The following is a 12,686-nucleotide window of genomic DNA, read 5'->3' on the forward strand; positions in this document are numbered from 1 at the left end:
TGCACTGGTGACCTTAGTTTTCTTGTGTTTTGCCAGCTGATATGCTGTTGGGAAAGACAGGTTGCACTGAGTCTTGGAAGCCACAAACATGGCCGTGGTTTTGTCGTTTTCTGGATGAGGTGGATGACATGTGACATACGAGGTTGTGCCTGTCACGTGAGGTGGCTGAGTAAAACATTTGCTCGTACCCCCGCCCTGTTTGCAGGGGGGGGGGGGGGGGGGGGGGGGGGGGGGGGGTACGAGCGAAAGAAAAACATCAGGTTTGGGCAGACATCACATCACAGGCTGCGGTCCTCGTAGTCTTGGAGTCCAGTGGTTGAATAGTTCAGTTTTTATAGCGATTGGTTATCGACGCCCGCGGCATGTTATAGAGCCGACCTAGTACACCAGGTACCCTGCTGACTCTGCACGGCCTAACCGCTACAAACGCCCAGCGTCCAAGTCTACTGAAAAACCACCTCCCTCCCATGCCACAGTGGGTCTATATACACGTACATGACGTACATACAGAGTACATATACAGGGGATGAAGTTGAAAAAGAAAAACGCATCGCGATATCGGAACGCTTGCGCGTAGTTCAGGCAAGTCGAAAGATCTATCTTTCTCTGTTTTTTTTTTAAATTTTTTTTCCATGGAAAGTGAATTTCGATTTTTAATTATTTAGCTTGACCCACCCACCCACTATTTGGAAAAAAGATCGAAATTTTAAAACATTGAAAATTCTGAATGGCCCCTTAGGGCTTAACCTTGTATTCTAGCAAAATTGGGCAAAAAGAAATGTTTATAAAAAATTTTAAACTGTAAGAGGTGTACCTTGTATATTTAGTAAAATTTGGCAAAATCAGATTTGTATGAAAAATCTAAAATGGTAAGGGGTTAACCTTGCTTTTTTTAGCAAAATTTCGAGCATCTTATACTAAAATTGGGCAGAATCAGATGCTTCTATGAATCCAGATGTAAAGTTTCCGCTATGAATACAAGGTTCACCCCTTACAATTTGAGATTTTTCATATAAATCTGATATTGCCCAGTTATGCTAAAAATGCCAAGTTAACCCCTTACAATCTTCAATTTTTAAGAAACATCTGATTTTTCCCAATTTCGCTTAAAAAAGCAAGGTGAACCCCTTACAATCTGCAATTTTCCAGAAACATCTGATTTTGCCCTAATTTGGCAAGGTTAACCCCTTACAATTTTAGATTTTTTATACAAATCTGATTTTGCCCAATTTTGCTAAAAATGCAAGGTGAACCCCTTACAATCTGACATTTTTCATAAACACCTGATTTTGCCCTATTTTGCTAAAAAATGCAAGGTTCTCCCCTTACAATTTGAGATTTTTCATTAACATTTAAATTTGCCCAATTTTACTAAAAAAGCAAGGTTAACCCCTTACAATTTGAAATTTTTCATTCACATCTTATTTTGCCAAATATCACTAAAAAAGCAAGGTAAACCCCTTACAATCTGAAATTTTTCAGAAAGATCTGATTTTGCCCAATTTCGCTAAAAATACAAGGTTCACCCCTTACAATTTGAGATTTTTCATATAAATCTGATATTGCCCAGTTATGCTAAAAATGCCAAGTCAACCCCTTACTATCTGCAATTTTCAAGAAACATCTGATTTTGCCCTAATTTGGCAAGGGTAACCCCTTACAATTTTTGATTTTTCATACAAATTTGATTTTGCCCAATTTTGCTCAAACTGCAAAGTTGCCCCTTACCATCTGAAATTTTCCATAAACACCTGATTTTGCCCTATTTTGCTAAAAAATGCAAGGTTAACCACTGACAATTTGAAATTTTTCATAAACATTTACATTTTCCCAATTTTACTAAAAAAGCAAGGTTAACACCTTACAATTTGAAATTTTTCATACACATCTTATTTTGCCAAATTTTACTACAAAAGCTAGGTTAATCCCTTACAATCTGAAATGTTCCAGAAAGATCTGATTTTGCCCAATTTCGCTAAAAAATGCAAGGTTCACCCCTTACAATTTGAAATGTTTCATAAACATCTAAATTTTACTGAAAATGCAAGGTGAACCCCTTACAAGCTGCAATTTTCCAGAAACATCTGATTTTTCCCAATTTTGCTAAAATGTAAACTGTTAAATCAATACATGAAGTGTCCCATTTGACTTTTTTAAAACAAATTATTTTTCCAGTTTTTAGGGAAAGGAATTTTCTCTTTTTCCCTTCTCTTTTGTTGTTGCTATATTTTGCGAATTAACTCATTCGTATGGAATGCTCATAGTCAATCAAAGAATATTTCACACATAGGGGCCTAAGGCCAAAAAAAAAAAGTCTCCGGTTTCTGGTATGCGCGCGCGTCGCCGTAGCCATGCGCGTCGGCAAAATGAAAAAGGTTTTTTTTTCAATACAAGATGATGTCTCAAAACCGCCAAACTCACTTGTTTGCCTGGAATCCTGCTGCTGCACAATTTTAACGTGTTTTTAGATGGGGTTATGATCGAGAATAAGCTTTATGTGGCCTCTCTGGACTCCCATATGTTTGCACTTAAAGTTTAGTCGGGCACCATTTGCAGTCATCAGCCGACATTTGAAGCCAAAAAAAAAAAAAAAAACAGGTAAAAAAAAAAAAAAAAGCTGCGTCGCCGCACCACTTTTGGGGCAAGCTCCATACCAGAAACCCGAGACTTTTTTTTTTGGGCCTAAATTATATTTTTTTAAATTTAATAGAGACGCATTGATCGTGCTATCATATTCCATTCTTTTACTATTGCGAATTACTGTATTGTTTGGAATGCATACACAATTAAAGACACGTTATTTGAACGATGTATAAATAATATTTATACTACAATGTACATCTTTATTCTTTCCCGGTATAATTTATGGCGTTTCTTACGTCAATTGGCAATCGCGTCATTATATAATGATAGTCAAATTGATCAAACGAAACTTTGTTTTGATTATAGTCAATTATGAAATATTCATTGATTTATGACATACACCTTTGTTTCAATTTTGATACTACCCGTAGACCTGCCGAGCAGCTGTAGATATCAAACTAAACCAAAGTATAAAAGATAGAGGGTAAAAAAAATCAAAAAGTTATGTGCTAGTCAAGCTTTCAGGGATCGGTCTGAGCCATAACAATGCCCCAGCCGATCCCTTAGTTCTCTTCCGGGGTCTCGGCGTCCCCGACCAATACACACTTCCTTCCCTATCCATCCATATAACCCCGGAGGGCCAGGCACCATGTAAAAGCAAAGAGCTAAGGGAGGAACAGGGCGGCCCCTAAGCCCTGATCCTCCGAGTGGACCACATGCCCTGAACCTGTACGAAGGCGCCAACCTGGAACTCGCGGACAGTACCAGCAGCAGTGCTTACCGATTAAGCTAAGGTACTGTTGGTAGTTTACGACGGGAAATTAAATCTCTTATAGTGAATAATTGAACTCATTCGTTAGAAACCAAAAAGACACCAGCGGGATTCGAACCCGGGACCCCGCTAACCGTGGACGACGAATCGTAACCACTCGGCCATTTCGTTACCTTAGAATTGTCCTTAAACTGAGAAATGTTGTCTTTATAGGTGAGCAAACGCGCCAGGAAGATTACTGGGTCCATTCGCTTTACCTTAATGGGTAAAAACAAGTCGATATAATGAGCCCAGTGTGTTTGGTTTGTTAGGAAGCTGCATAACACAGCCTAATGTGCAAAACAGTCGTGTGCTAGGCGGATCATTACGCAACAATGAACACCGCAATTGTGTATTTTCAAAAGGCAGACGCGTAGATTTCTACTCTTTGTATCTGGGCACATATAGATTCTCACCTCCCTCTTCAGCTATTTGGACTTTCTTAAAAAGAAAAATAGAGACTGGCAGCGAATCTCCGGGAGTTGAAATAAGGGTCGTCCCCTCGATAGACCTCAGACTCAGCAAAGTTCAACATTGGGCTCTTTTTCAACAGCTGTTTTAGCGGAAACTTTACATCTGGATTTTTTAGAAGCATCTGATTTTGCCCAATTTTAGTAAAATATGCTCAAAATTTTGCCTAGTCGCTTCCATTTTTAAAAGAAGGGTGAGTAAGGAAACCGTTAGAGCAAATAACTGTAAGTTCAGATGAAAAATAAGTTCATACCCTCAAATAATTTGTTGAAATACCTTTATAAGTAAAGTTAAAATAAGATAATGTAATAACAATTACGCAGTCACGATCTCGTGGAAAACGAGACTCGCATTTTTTGTTTTTAAATTTTGTGCAAGCATCCGACGTGACGCGTCGACGCGTCCGCGTCCGGGTGGTAGCCACGCACGCACGAAAAGGCTGATGATTGGTTGGAATTTTGCTACCCTGTTGGGGTAGCAAAAATCGAGATTATAAAGAAAAAACATAAGAGTTTCTCGACAAGTTGCAAAAGGCCCTCGTGGCTTCGCCACTCGCATGTGTGGTCTCCATCTCCAGTCGCTTCGCGTTCGTCGCTTTGAATACGGGCAAGTTAAGCCACGATGGCGTTGGTGAAAGGCTGGGGGGGGGGGCAAGTGGCCCCACCCTCTGTCAGAGGAGGGCACTGGATACCTATAATATAGGATACTCTGAATGTACTGAAATTATTTTTCACAAATTACAAATTTTGGCATTATTGTTTAACATGTACATTTGAACTTTATTGCTTGATTTCACAAACTTATATGCATGACAATGGATGATTCATCATGAAAGACTATCAAAACAAACTGTCTTACCGAACAATGTACGAGCCCATTTTATTTATGTTTAGTATTCAACTTCAAAAATTATATACAATGCACATGTGATGAAATTCAAGCTTACTTCTTTTATTACAGCAAGCTGATTAAGGCACTCATTACTCAAGTGCATTTACAGGGTCTATTCATGTTCAGATAAGAAACACAAACTTTTGAGTAGTAAACAAACCAGAGAGAATCAATGTGCAGGACCAGAAAGTTTGGAATGGTGTTAAAAGTTTTCTGACCAAAGTCTTCCCATCTACAAAACTGGATTTCACAACTTGTTTCAGGCAAAACTGAAGTTCTTTCTTTTTCACTGAAACAAGTTATCCGGGCAAAAAGGTGCATAGTTACAACCGTATCTTTCTCAAATGCTTCGAAAAGGCATCATCAACTTCTCTCAAACACTGCTGAAAACAAGCTAACTAAGGCCAAGTTCGCGCAAGGACTATAGTTGACCAATGGTTAACTAACGTTTGCCCAAACTCTGTCTAGTCGACGATGGTTGACTACGCTAGTCGACTATTTGGAACCAGCCTGCTGGGGTTGGTTGCTTTGCTGGTAACCAATATTGCGCGCATTCATAACGCTAGCAGAGAGCCAGGATTCAGAAGTTTTGCGATGACATTTTGACCAGCGTTCGACTAGAGACATTCGCACGTACTATTAGTGCGCAGGCGTAAGGTTCATCACAAATCAACCACTAGTCGACTAATGGTCCTTGCCCGAACTTGGCCTATGCTTACTGATGTGTAAATGACTCCATAAAAAAAAATTATAATTTCATCAAAAATACCATCAAAGGGAAACTGACACATACATTGACTGAAACAACAGGGTTAATGGCGAAGACTGACAATCTGGAGACAGCCAAAAGGATCTAGCTCATTGGTGGAGAAACAGTCAAGTTTTCTGAACGTCACAAGTTCAAAGCCAGCTCCGGTCATTTCTATGTTCAACCTTATATTTATTAAGAAAATAGGCCAAACATTATTTTAACTTAGTTTTACAACTTTAATATACTCTCTAGATAAATATATGTGGCCATTTTTAAAACCTCTCTATGCACTTGTTATGAACTCACAATACAACAATGTACAATATGATGCCCTGCTTGTAAGGTCCTTTACTTGATTCACTGTTAACACTACGGATTGTTACCTTCAATGCTCAAGTAACTTGAGCATGGCACTTGGGAAATTTCGGCTTGCAGAACTTTCCCTGTTTGAATATAGGTTCCTTGCGCAAGTACCCCCTCAATGATAAGAAAGGGAGAGTTGGGGGAGACCACTGGGTGTGGCACTGAAATGCATTGCCAACAACGCCTTGGATTTGTGCACATTCAGAAAGGACCTCAACTTGTGTGTACTCCACACTTTACGCGCACAAACCTGTACGCATACCAAGTGTGTCTTGTCTGCGGGCCCTCAAAAGTGGTCAAAATGTACCCTTTCTTGTTGCACATGGAGCCCATAACGAGACTGGAGCACCACTATTATGCAATAATAAACTTAATTTCTGGTCCATCTAGTAGGGTTGTTGACTTTTCAATTGACTTGGAACTCAATGACTTATGATGACCAGTGAAGACTTGATTACAAATCTGGCATATTTTATGCCGTGTTCATAACACTATAATGTCATTCAGTATTTTTAAGTACATGTAGTCAAGTCCATCACAAGTCCACTCACAAGTAAGACCAGTAACAGGGGATGAATAACAAATAACTGTTTTCATCATAGTTCACTGACCAGCTTGTGACTTGACTTAGGACCAGATGAATAGTATTGGATCGAGATGGACTTGTGAGGACACTTGAGGACTTGTGATGGACTGGACTACAACGATGATGCGACTGCCAAAAGACAGCAGACTATTAGTAAAGTTAACCGTACCTCCATCTTAATTGTTTTCCAAAGAAATTTACTCAATTTATTCAAAACAAAACAAGCTCTATCCAGCATGGATTCATTCCCTCTTGCTGCGACAACCTGTCTATCTGTCCAGTGAGTTCTTCTCTTTCTCCATCAGCTGTAGTTCCCGTTCCCTCTCCTGGTTCTTCTTCAGGATCTGGTTGATGCAGTACTCTGACTCCTGCCCCACCTCAGTCAGCCGTAAGTCTAGCTCCTGGATGGTCTTGTTCTCCTCCATGCCCTCCTGTATTTGCTTGCCTCCATCCTGCGGGACAAAGCAAAACCTGTCTGGTTAGTCTAGGAATTTGCTACGATCTCATATGTGAGAGAATATGGCACTATGGACTCCATACGAAAGCACCCTTAATGGTGAAAATGACAGGGTGCTGATATATTGAAGGACACTTTAACATCATTGCTGGCATGCTTTGAAATAGAGTCTGATTCCAACCGTCAGTCACAATTTCTGTTCAGACTCAAAATTTCAATATAAAGGTTTTGAAATTGGTTCTATTTGAATGTGGCAAAGGCGTTTTGGTCAGCAATTTAAAAAGTGATGCCTCAAATTTGCTATGAATTGAAAAATGTTGTGCCCGAGCTGCTTATGTCTAATGGTTTACAACACTTGTGTAACGAATGACAGGAGTGTAAAAAATCCAAAGACACCCAGACATCACTCTAAAGCCCGGTTCATACTTCACGCGAACACGACTGCAAAGCTAATTTGACGTGATGAAACGTTCGCTGCGAAATTTGCCTGATTAAAATATGTTCAACTTTTACAAATTTGCAGCACGAGTACTCCCCCGAAGTCACAAATTCGCATTTGCTTTCGCGCTGAGTATGAACCGGGCTTAAAACCATTATTTAGTTCATAGATGCTAAAGCCAATGTGCAGCTTTAAAGACACGTTCATATATACTTGGGACAGATTTACCTTCTCCTAGTGATCAAGATCCCGTCATGTGGGTGGTTTTTAATAAGGGAATAAATGTGTGCTTAGGAGGCGAGGGCAATTATCAGCACCCAGACTCCAAGCCGACAATAATGGCCCTCGCCTTTGGCTCAGGCACTCATTGGCCACCTGGACCGCAACTGGTTTTAAGCAAATGCTCCATCACACTATTACCGCTTTAATAACGATGTGATTGATGCACTTACTGGGCCGAGTCTGTTACAAGACAAGTTGACTCTCCTGAGCGTGATGTTGTTGATGACGACCTGGGCCATGATAGCCGCCGTGGGTTCTGTCAGCTCGTTACTGCCCACGTTCAGTTCCTCCAGGGTGCTGTTCTTGATCAGGGCACGGCACAGAGCTTGACCACCTGTTGGAGTAATTTGTTTAAAAGGAAAGGATTACAGAGCTGCAAGGCCAGAGGTGAACCTACTGGACTACATTGTAAATACAGAAAGAATGTCTACAGTTTTTTTTCTTTAATGTAGTCGATGCAAATCATTTTAAGCTGCTTTTCTTTTTTTACTTTTGTTTTTCGCCACACATTTCACAAGGCCTTGTTTTAATTTCACTCCACTCTGGACAAACCGTCTCACTTTATGATTCAATATTCTGATTCAATATCTGAGGGAACCTTGTGGATAAATAACTCTTCAAACTAAAAATAGGAGCCATCCTCAATTTAGCCAAATATGAACTTGACATGGGAAATGCAGGTATCATGGTTGTAAAGGGTGCCATTTACATGCACCAGATTACACCTCTTCCTGTTTGCTATTAAATAGAAGTCTAAAGTACAGTAAACTCCGGCTAAACCGACATCGTACAACTCATCAAATCGTTCAAGTCGGCCGTCTGACTAAAGTCCCGATTGTCCGTAATGCATTTCCATTGGATTTTTTAATTTCTAAGTCGACTTTTATAAGTCGCCATTTCGCTCAAGTCGTCGTGTTTCTCTTGGTCCCCTTTCCATAAAAAGCATTACAAAATCCTTTGTGTAAGTCGGCATTCAACAAATCACGCATTGGCATCGACTTCCTGTACTGCGGTTGGCAAAGTGTCGAGTGAAAAGTGGTTTCGCACGGCCCGTGATCGCTGCATGCATCGGTGTCAAAAAAGGGTGTCCTATACTGCATACATCACATATGCATCGTGAGCATATCAATACCAGTACCCCCTCTCGGCTGTGCGCATGTGCTCTGTCCATTTTGGCGGTCGTCTTATTGAATCACTACTGCTGCAGTCAATGCGTGCGTGGTATATACCGGACCACGCATGCATTTAATTCATTACTGTGCACGTACACATATGTATCGTGGTCTCCACTATCAATATCCAAAACATGATGATACAATTCGAGGATTAATTTGCTGAATTCAACTCAAGCATTAAGGAGATAATCCAGGGTAAATCGAAGCCAATTAGTGTAAGTTGGTAAACTGACGACTTACAGCACACATCGGCATTCGCGTAAGCCGTCACAAATTCTCGGGTCTCGAGAGTGCCGACTTAGCCGGAGTTTACTGTAGTTGAAGATTTTAAATGTGCCTTGATTAGTACTTAGACCCTAATTTCAAATTTTATTTTCCTGTTTTGAGAAACAGAAAATTGCCCATAATACCCATAACATTGAGTTAAAGACAAAACATACACCCACCTTCATCCCCCATTCTGTTAAGTCTGATGTTAAGGTATCTGAGCGTTGTATTCTTTGCCAGAGCATGACCAATAGCTGCAGCTCCATTGGCCCTGATGCGATTGTTAGACAAGTCAATCTTCTTCAGCACACAGTGTCCGTTGAGTAGTTTCCCCACGGCACGGGCCCCACTGTCCCCTATCATGTTGTGGGACAGGTCCAGCTCCTGCATGGACGGATGATCCAGGATATGGGCGATCAAGACTCGGACTTTATCGTCGTCCACTTTGCTCCGGTGGAGCTGGAAGATCTTGAGCGAGCGACAAGCCTTCACGCACTTTGAAAGCAGCTGGCAATCGCGGGACGTGAACTGGAACAGGTTCCACTCAAAGTTCATGCCGCAGTCCTGCACGCCGTAGGTGATGCGGAGTTCCTGAAGGTGGGGGAGCTTCTGGGTGACCAGGCTGAACTCAAAATGGTCCATGCTAGGTCCGTCCAACCCAGCGTCGCTGCCCGCGTCCGAGACATCGTCAATCTGTTTGGTGAGCTCCTCTTTAACTGGCGGCAGCAACTGCTTGATGTTCAGCCGCTTGATGTAAGGGCTCGCCAGCGGCAGGGTTGCATTAAGCTCGGTTAGGTCAGTGGTCTCGGGGACAAAGTGCTCGACGATGTGCTCCAGGTGACGCTCAAAGAACATTCTCTTCCAGCTGCCGTCGTACTTGGAGACGTCGCAGACCTGCCAGCGGGACTTGCAGCAACGTTCCCAGTAGCCTTCATCGGACACCAGATGAGCAACCACCTTCAGAGGAAGGTCAGTGGAGATCTTCTCTAAGACCTTGGCCTTATACTTAGGTAGCAGTTCATCTAGTTTGGGATGATCTGTGAAATAAAAACAAGTCAGGTGTGTTTACAAACACAAATGCCCCGCAACCGTGACTGTTTCCATGACATAACACCACTCTAACATCAACTTACATGTACATGTACCTTGGTCAAATGGAACGTTCATTGACAGCATTAGTGTCTTCTGTAGGTTTAATATGAATTAATCCCTAATACCTATGATCTCAGAATAAATACAAGATTTCTATTGTTTTAGCTACTGTGACCTTGACCCTTGACCTTTCGGCCCCAAATGCAAAAGGCTTCTTAGAATTGCCAAGGACAATCCACAAACCAAATTTGAAGTTCATATGTAAAGTATTTCTCAAGTTATCGCGCTGGCAAAATTTCTATTGTTTCAGCCACTGTGACCTTGACCCTTGACCTTTCGGCCCCAAATGCAAAAGGCTTCTTAGGATTACCAAGGACAATCCACAAACCAAATTTGAAGTTCATATGTTAAGTATTTCTCAAGTTATCGCGCTGACAAGATTTGTCCGGACACACACACCCACCCACAAACCCATCCACACACCCACCCACCCACCCACGGAAGGACAAGGCGGAAACAGTATGCCCCTTCGGCTTCGCCGCGGGGCATAAAAAAAGGGGAACAATGTAGTAAAATAGCACTTTAATAGTATACGTGTACAAGAGATAAATCATAGCCAGAGACAGGAATTTGTTTTCTTTTGGACAGTAACCTCATTCCGTTTGTCATTCACTTGAATGGCATTACTGGGTACAAGGAAACAATATGGACACCTTAGTTTCAATCAAATCTGTGGGTGCCTTGTTTTCCATTTCTGGATTAAATCATGAATGGCAAAACATAAAAATAACAAAAAACACTGTTGATGGCTGCAACTGGTGAATACTGTTGCAATAATATGCACTGTAAATGAAAACAAATTGTGTTTAGCACAAACAGGAACAGAGTAGAGAATACTTAATACATGTACATGTACTCTTCTTTGCAATCCACTCCGAGAACATGTTTCTCAATTTGTTGGGCTTGTCACAATAACAACAACAGATTTTTCGATTAGATTTGAAGCACCACAGAAGCATTCGGTTAACAGTACCTGCAAAATTGTTGACCACATGACTCACGCACAGCTCCGTCAGCAGTGGCACGGTGGCCAACGACCAATCAGGATCCTCGGCGATGATGCGCCTCATGTTGCGATTATCGGCAGCTGGGTTGCTCCTGGCACTCGTTATCGGTGAGGGCAGCGACTTGCGACCCCCACTCCGCACTCCCGCCCTGATGGGCTGCTTGTCCCCTCCCGGCTTGGCGTTGTTGTTCATGTTTACGTCCTCCTTCCCTCCGCTGTGGACACTCCCTTGGTCGGTGATCGGTGGTTCTGTTGTCATTGTAACTTGATGTAGGGTGTTCTGCACAATTTTCCGAGTGTGCAGATTTTTTTAAAACTTGTCCAAACTTGAGCTTACTGCAAAAACTGTGGGTGACAAGAATGCATCACAATGCTACATTAAAATAAAAGGTATTAATGACATGCCATGTGCGCAAGATGCAGCATTAATCAACAGAAATAGAATTGAAAGAAGTCTGATTTAGGTTGGAATCACTAGTCTTGGACTTGTCTAATTTGATCGAAACTAGAGAGGGGCCCGTACTACACAATCTCCAGTTTGTGCTTAAAAAAGCAAGTGGTCAAAAATACCCCGTCTAATAATTGGGAACCGCTTCATGTTCAAATAGTGCTGCCCCGATGGCACTGACAATAAGTGACATAAATAAATAGGATGAAAGTTTTGAAACAACTCTAAGTAATTAGGTTGGCAGGCCTATTTTATTTATCGAAGTGGCTATCGTTACGGCAGCCTTTGTTTAGCGCCCTCTACGATACTTTTTTGATACGCACGCAGGTATATAATTATTTGTTTCCCCACGGTTTAGCGAGCAGTGCGACAGCTCAGTCGATAGAGGGTAGGATTTTGCACCGCGAGGTTGCGGGTTCGCATCTCAGTTTTGCACTCAAATTTTTTTCCTTTTCTAACCTGAGGCTTTGGAGGATTTTTTTTAAAAGGGAAATAAAGTCTGAATTCCATAACGTTCAAATTCACTTTTTTCCTTCTAGTTTTAATTTTATATTTTCTTCTCATGTTTTTATAAAAGTTGCAGTCTACCGTAACGATAGAAAATGGGAAATGCGTTACGGCTGCCGTAACGATAGCCACTGCGTTTTATTTATCCTCGACCCTCCATAATCTGCGCAGGTAAACTCAGGTAAACGCTTGCAATTGTCACACACAAATTGAATGCGAGTGCGTAGAAATGGAAAATCCGTAGAAATACGACCGCGTAGCTTTCCAATGAAGAAAATAAATTACAAAACTATGTAAACTAGTGGGAAATATAGCAAGATCGCTTACCCTCAAAGTTGCTAAACAGTGGTCAAAGTGTGATTAAATAATTGAAGACTTCAGGTATTGTCAGAAACTGCAGTTTACACACACATATCGCGATCGGTGCGTGACATTTCATGCGTACACGTACCGTCGAACTTGTTTGGTTGCCACAGACAACGCGGTACGAGAGTAAA

General features: G+C 41.4%; 1 protein-coding gene across 1 annotated transcript; it reads right to left on the reverse strand.

Annotated features, from left to right (window-relative positions):
* Positions 1-5,667: 5,667 nt before the first annotated feature.
* LOC119741172 (dynein regulatory complex subunit 5-like) lies at positions 5,668-12,686 on the reverse strand. Its single transcript, XM_038216879.1, has 5 exons — positions 12,517-12,686; positions 11,202-11,579; positions 9,256-10,113; positions 7,805-7,968; positions 5,668-6,908 (listed from the first exon to the last, which is right to left on the reverse strand). Exons 2-5 carry the CDS (start codon positions 11,491-11,493, stop codon positions 6,726-6,728), a joined length of 1,497 nt encoding a protein of 498 aa, XP_038072807.1. The 5' UTR covers positions 11,494-11,579; positions 12,517-12,686; the 3' UTR covers positions 5,668-6,725.

Source organism: Patiria miniata, unplaced genomic scaffold (genome assembly GCF_015706575.1).
Source record: "Patiria miniata isolate m_02_andy unplaced genomic scaffold, ASM1570657v1 HiC_scaffold_5, whole genome shotgun sequence".
NCBI classification, from domain to species: domain Eukaryota; kingdom Metazoa; phylum Echinodermata; class Asteroidea; order Valvatida; family Asterinidae; genus Patiria; species Patiria miniata.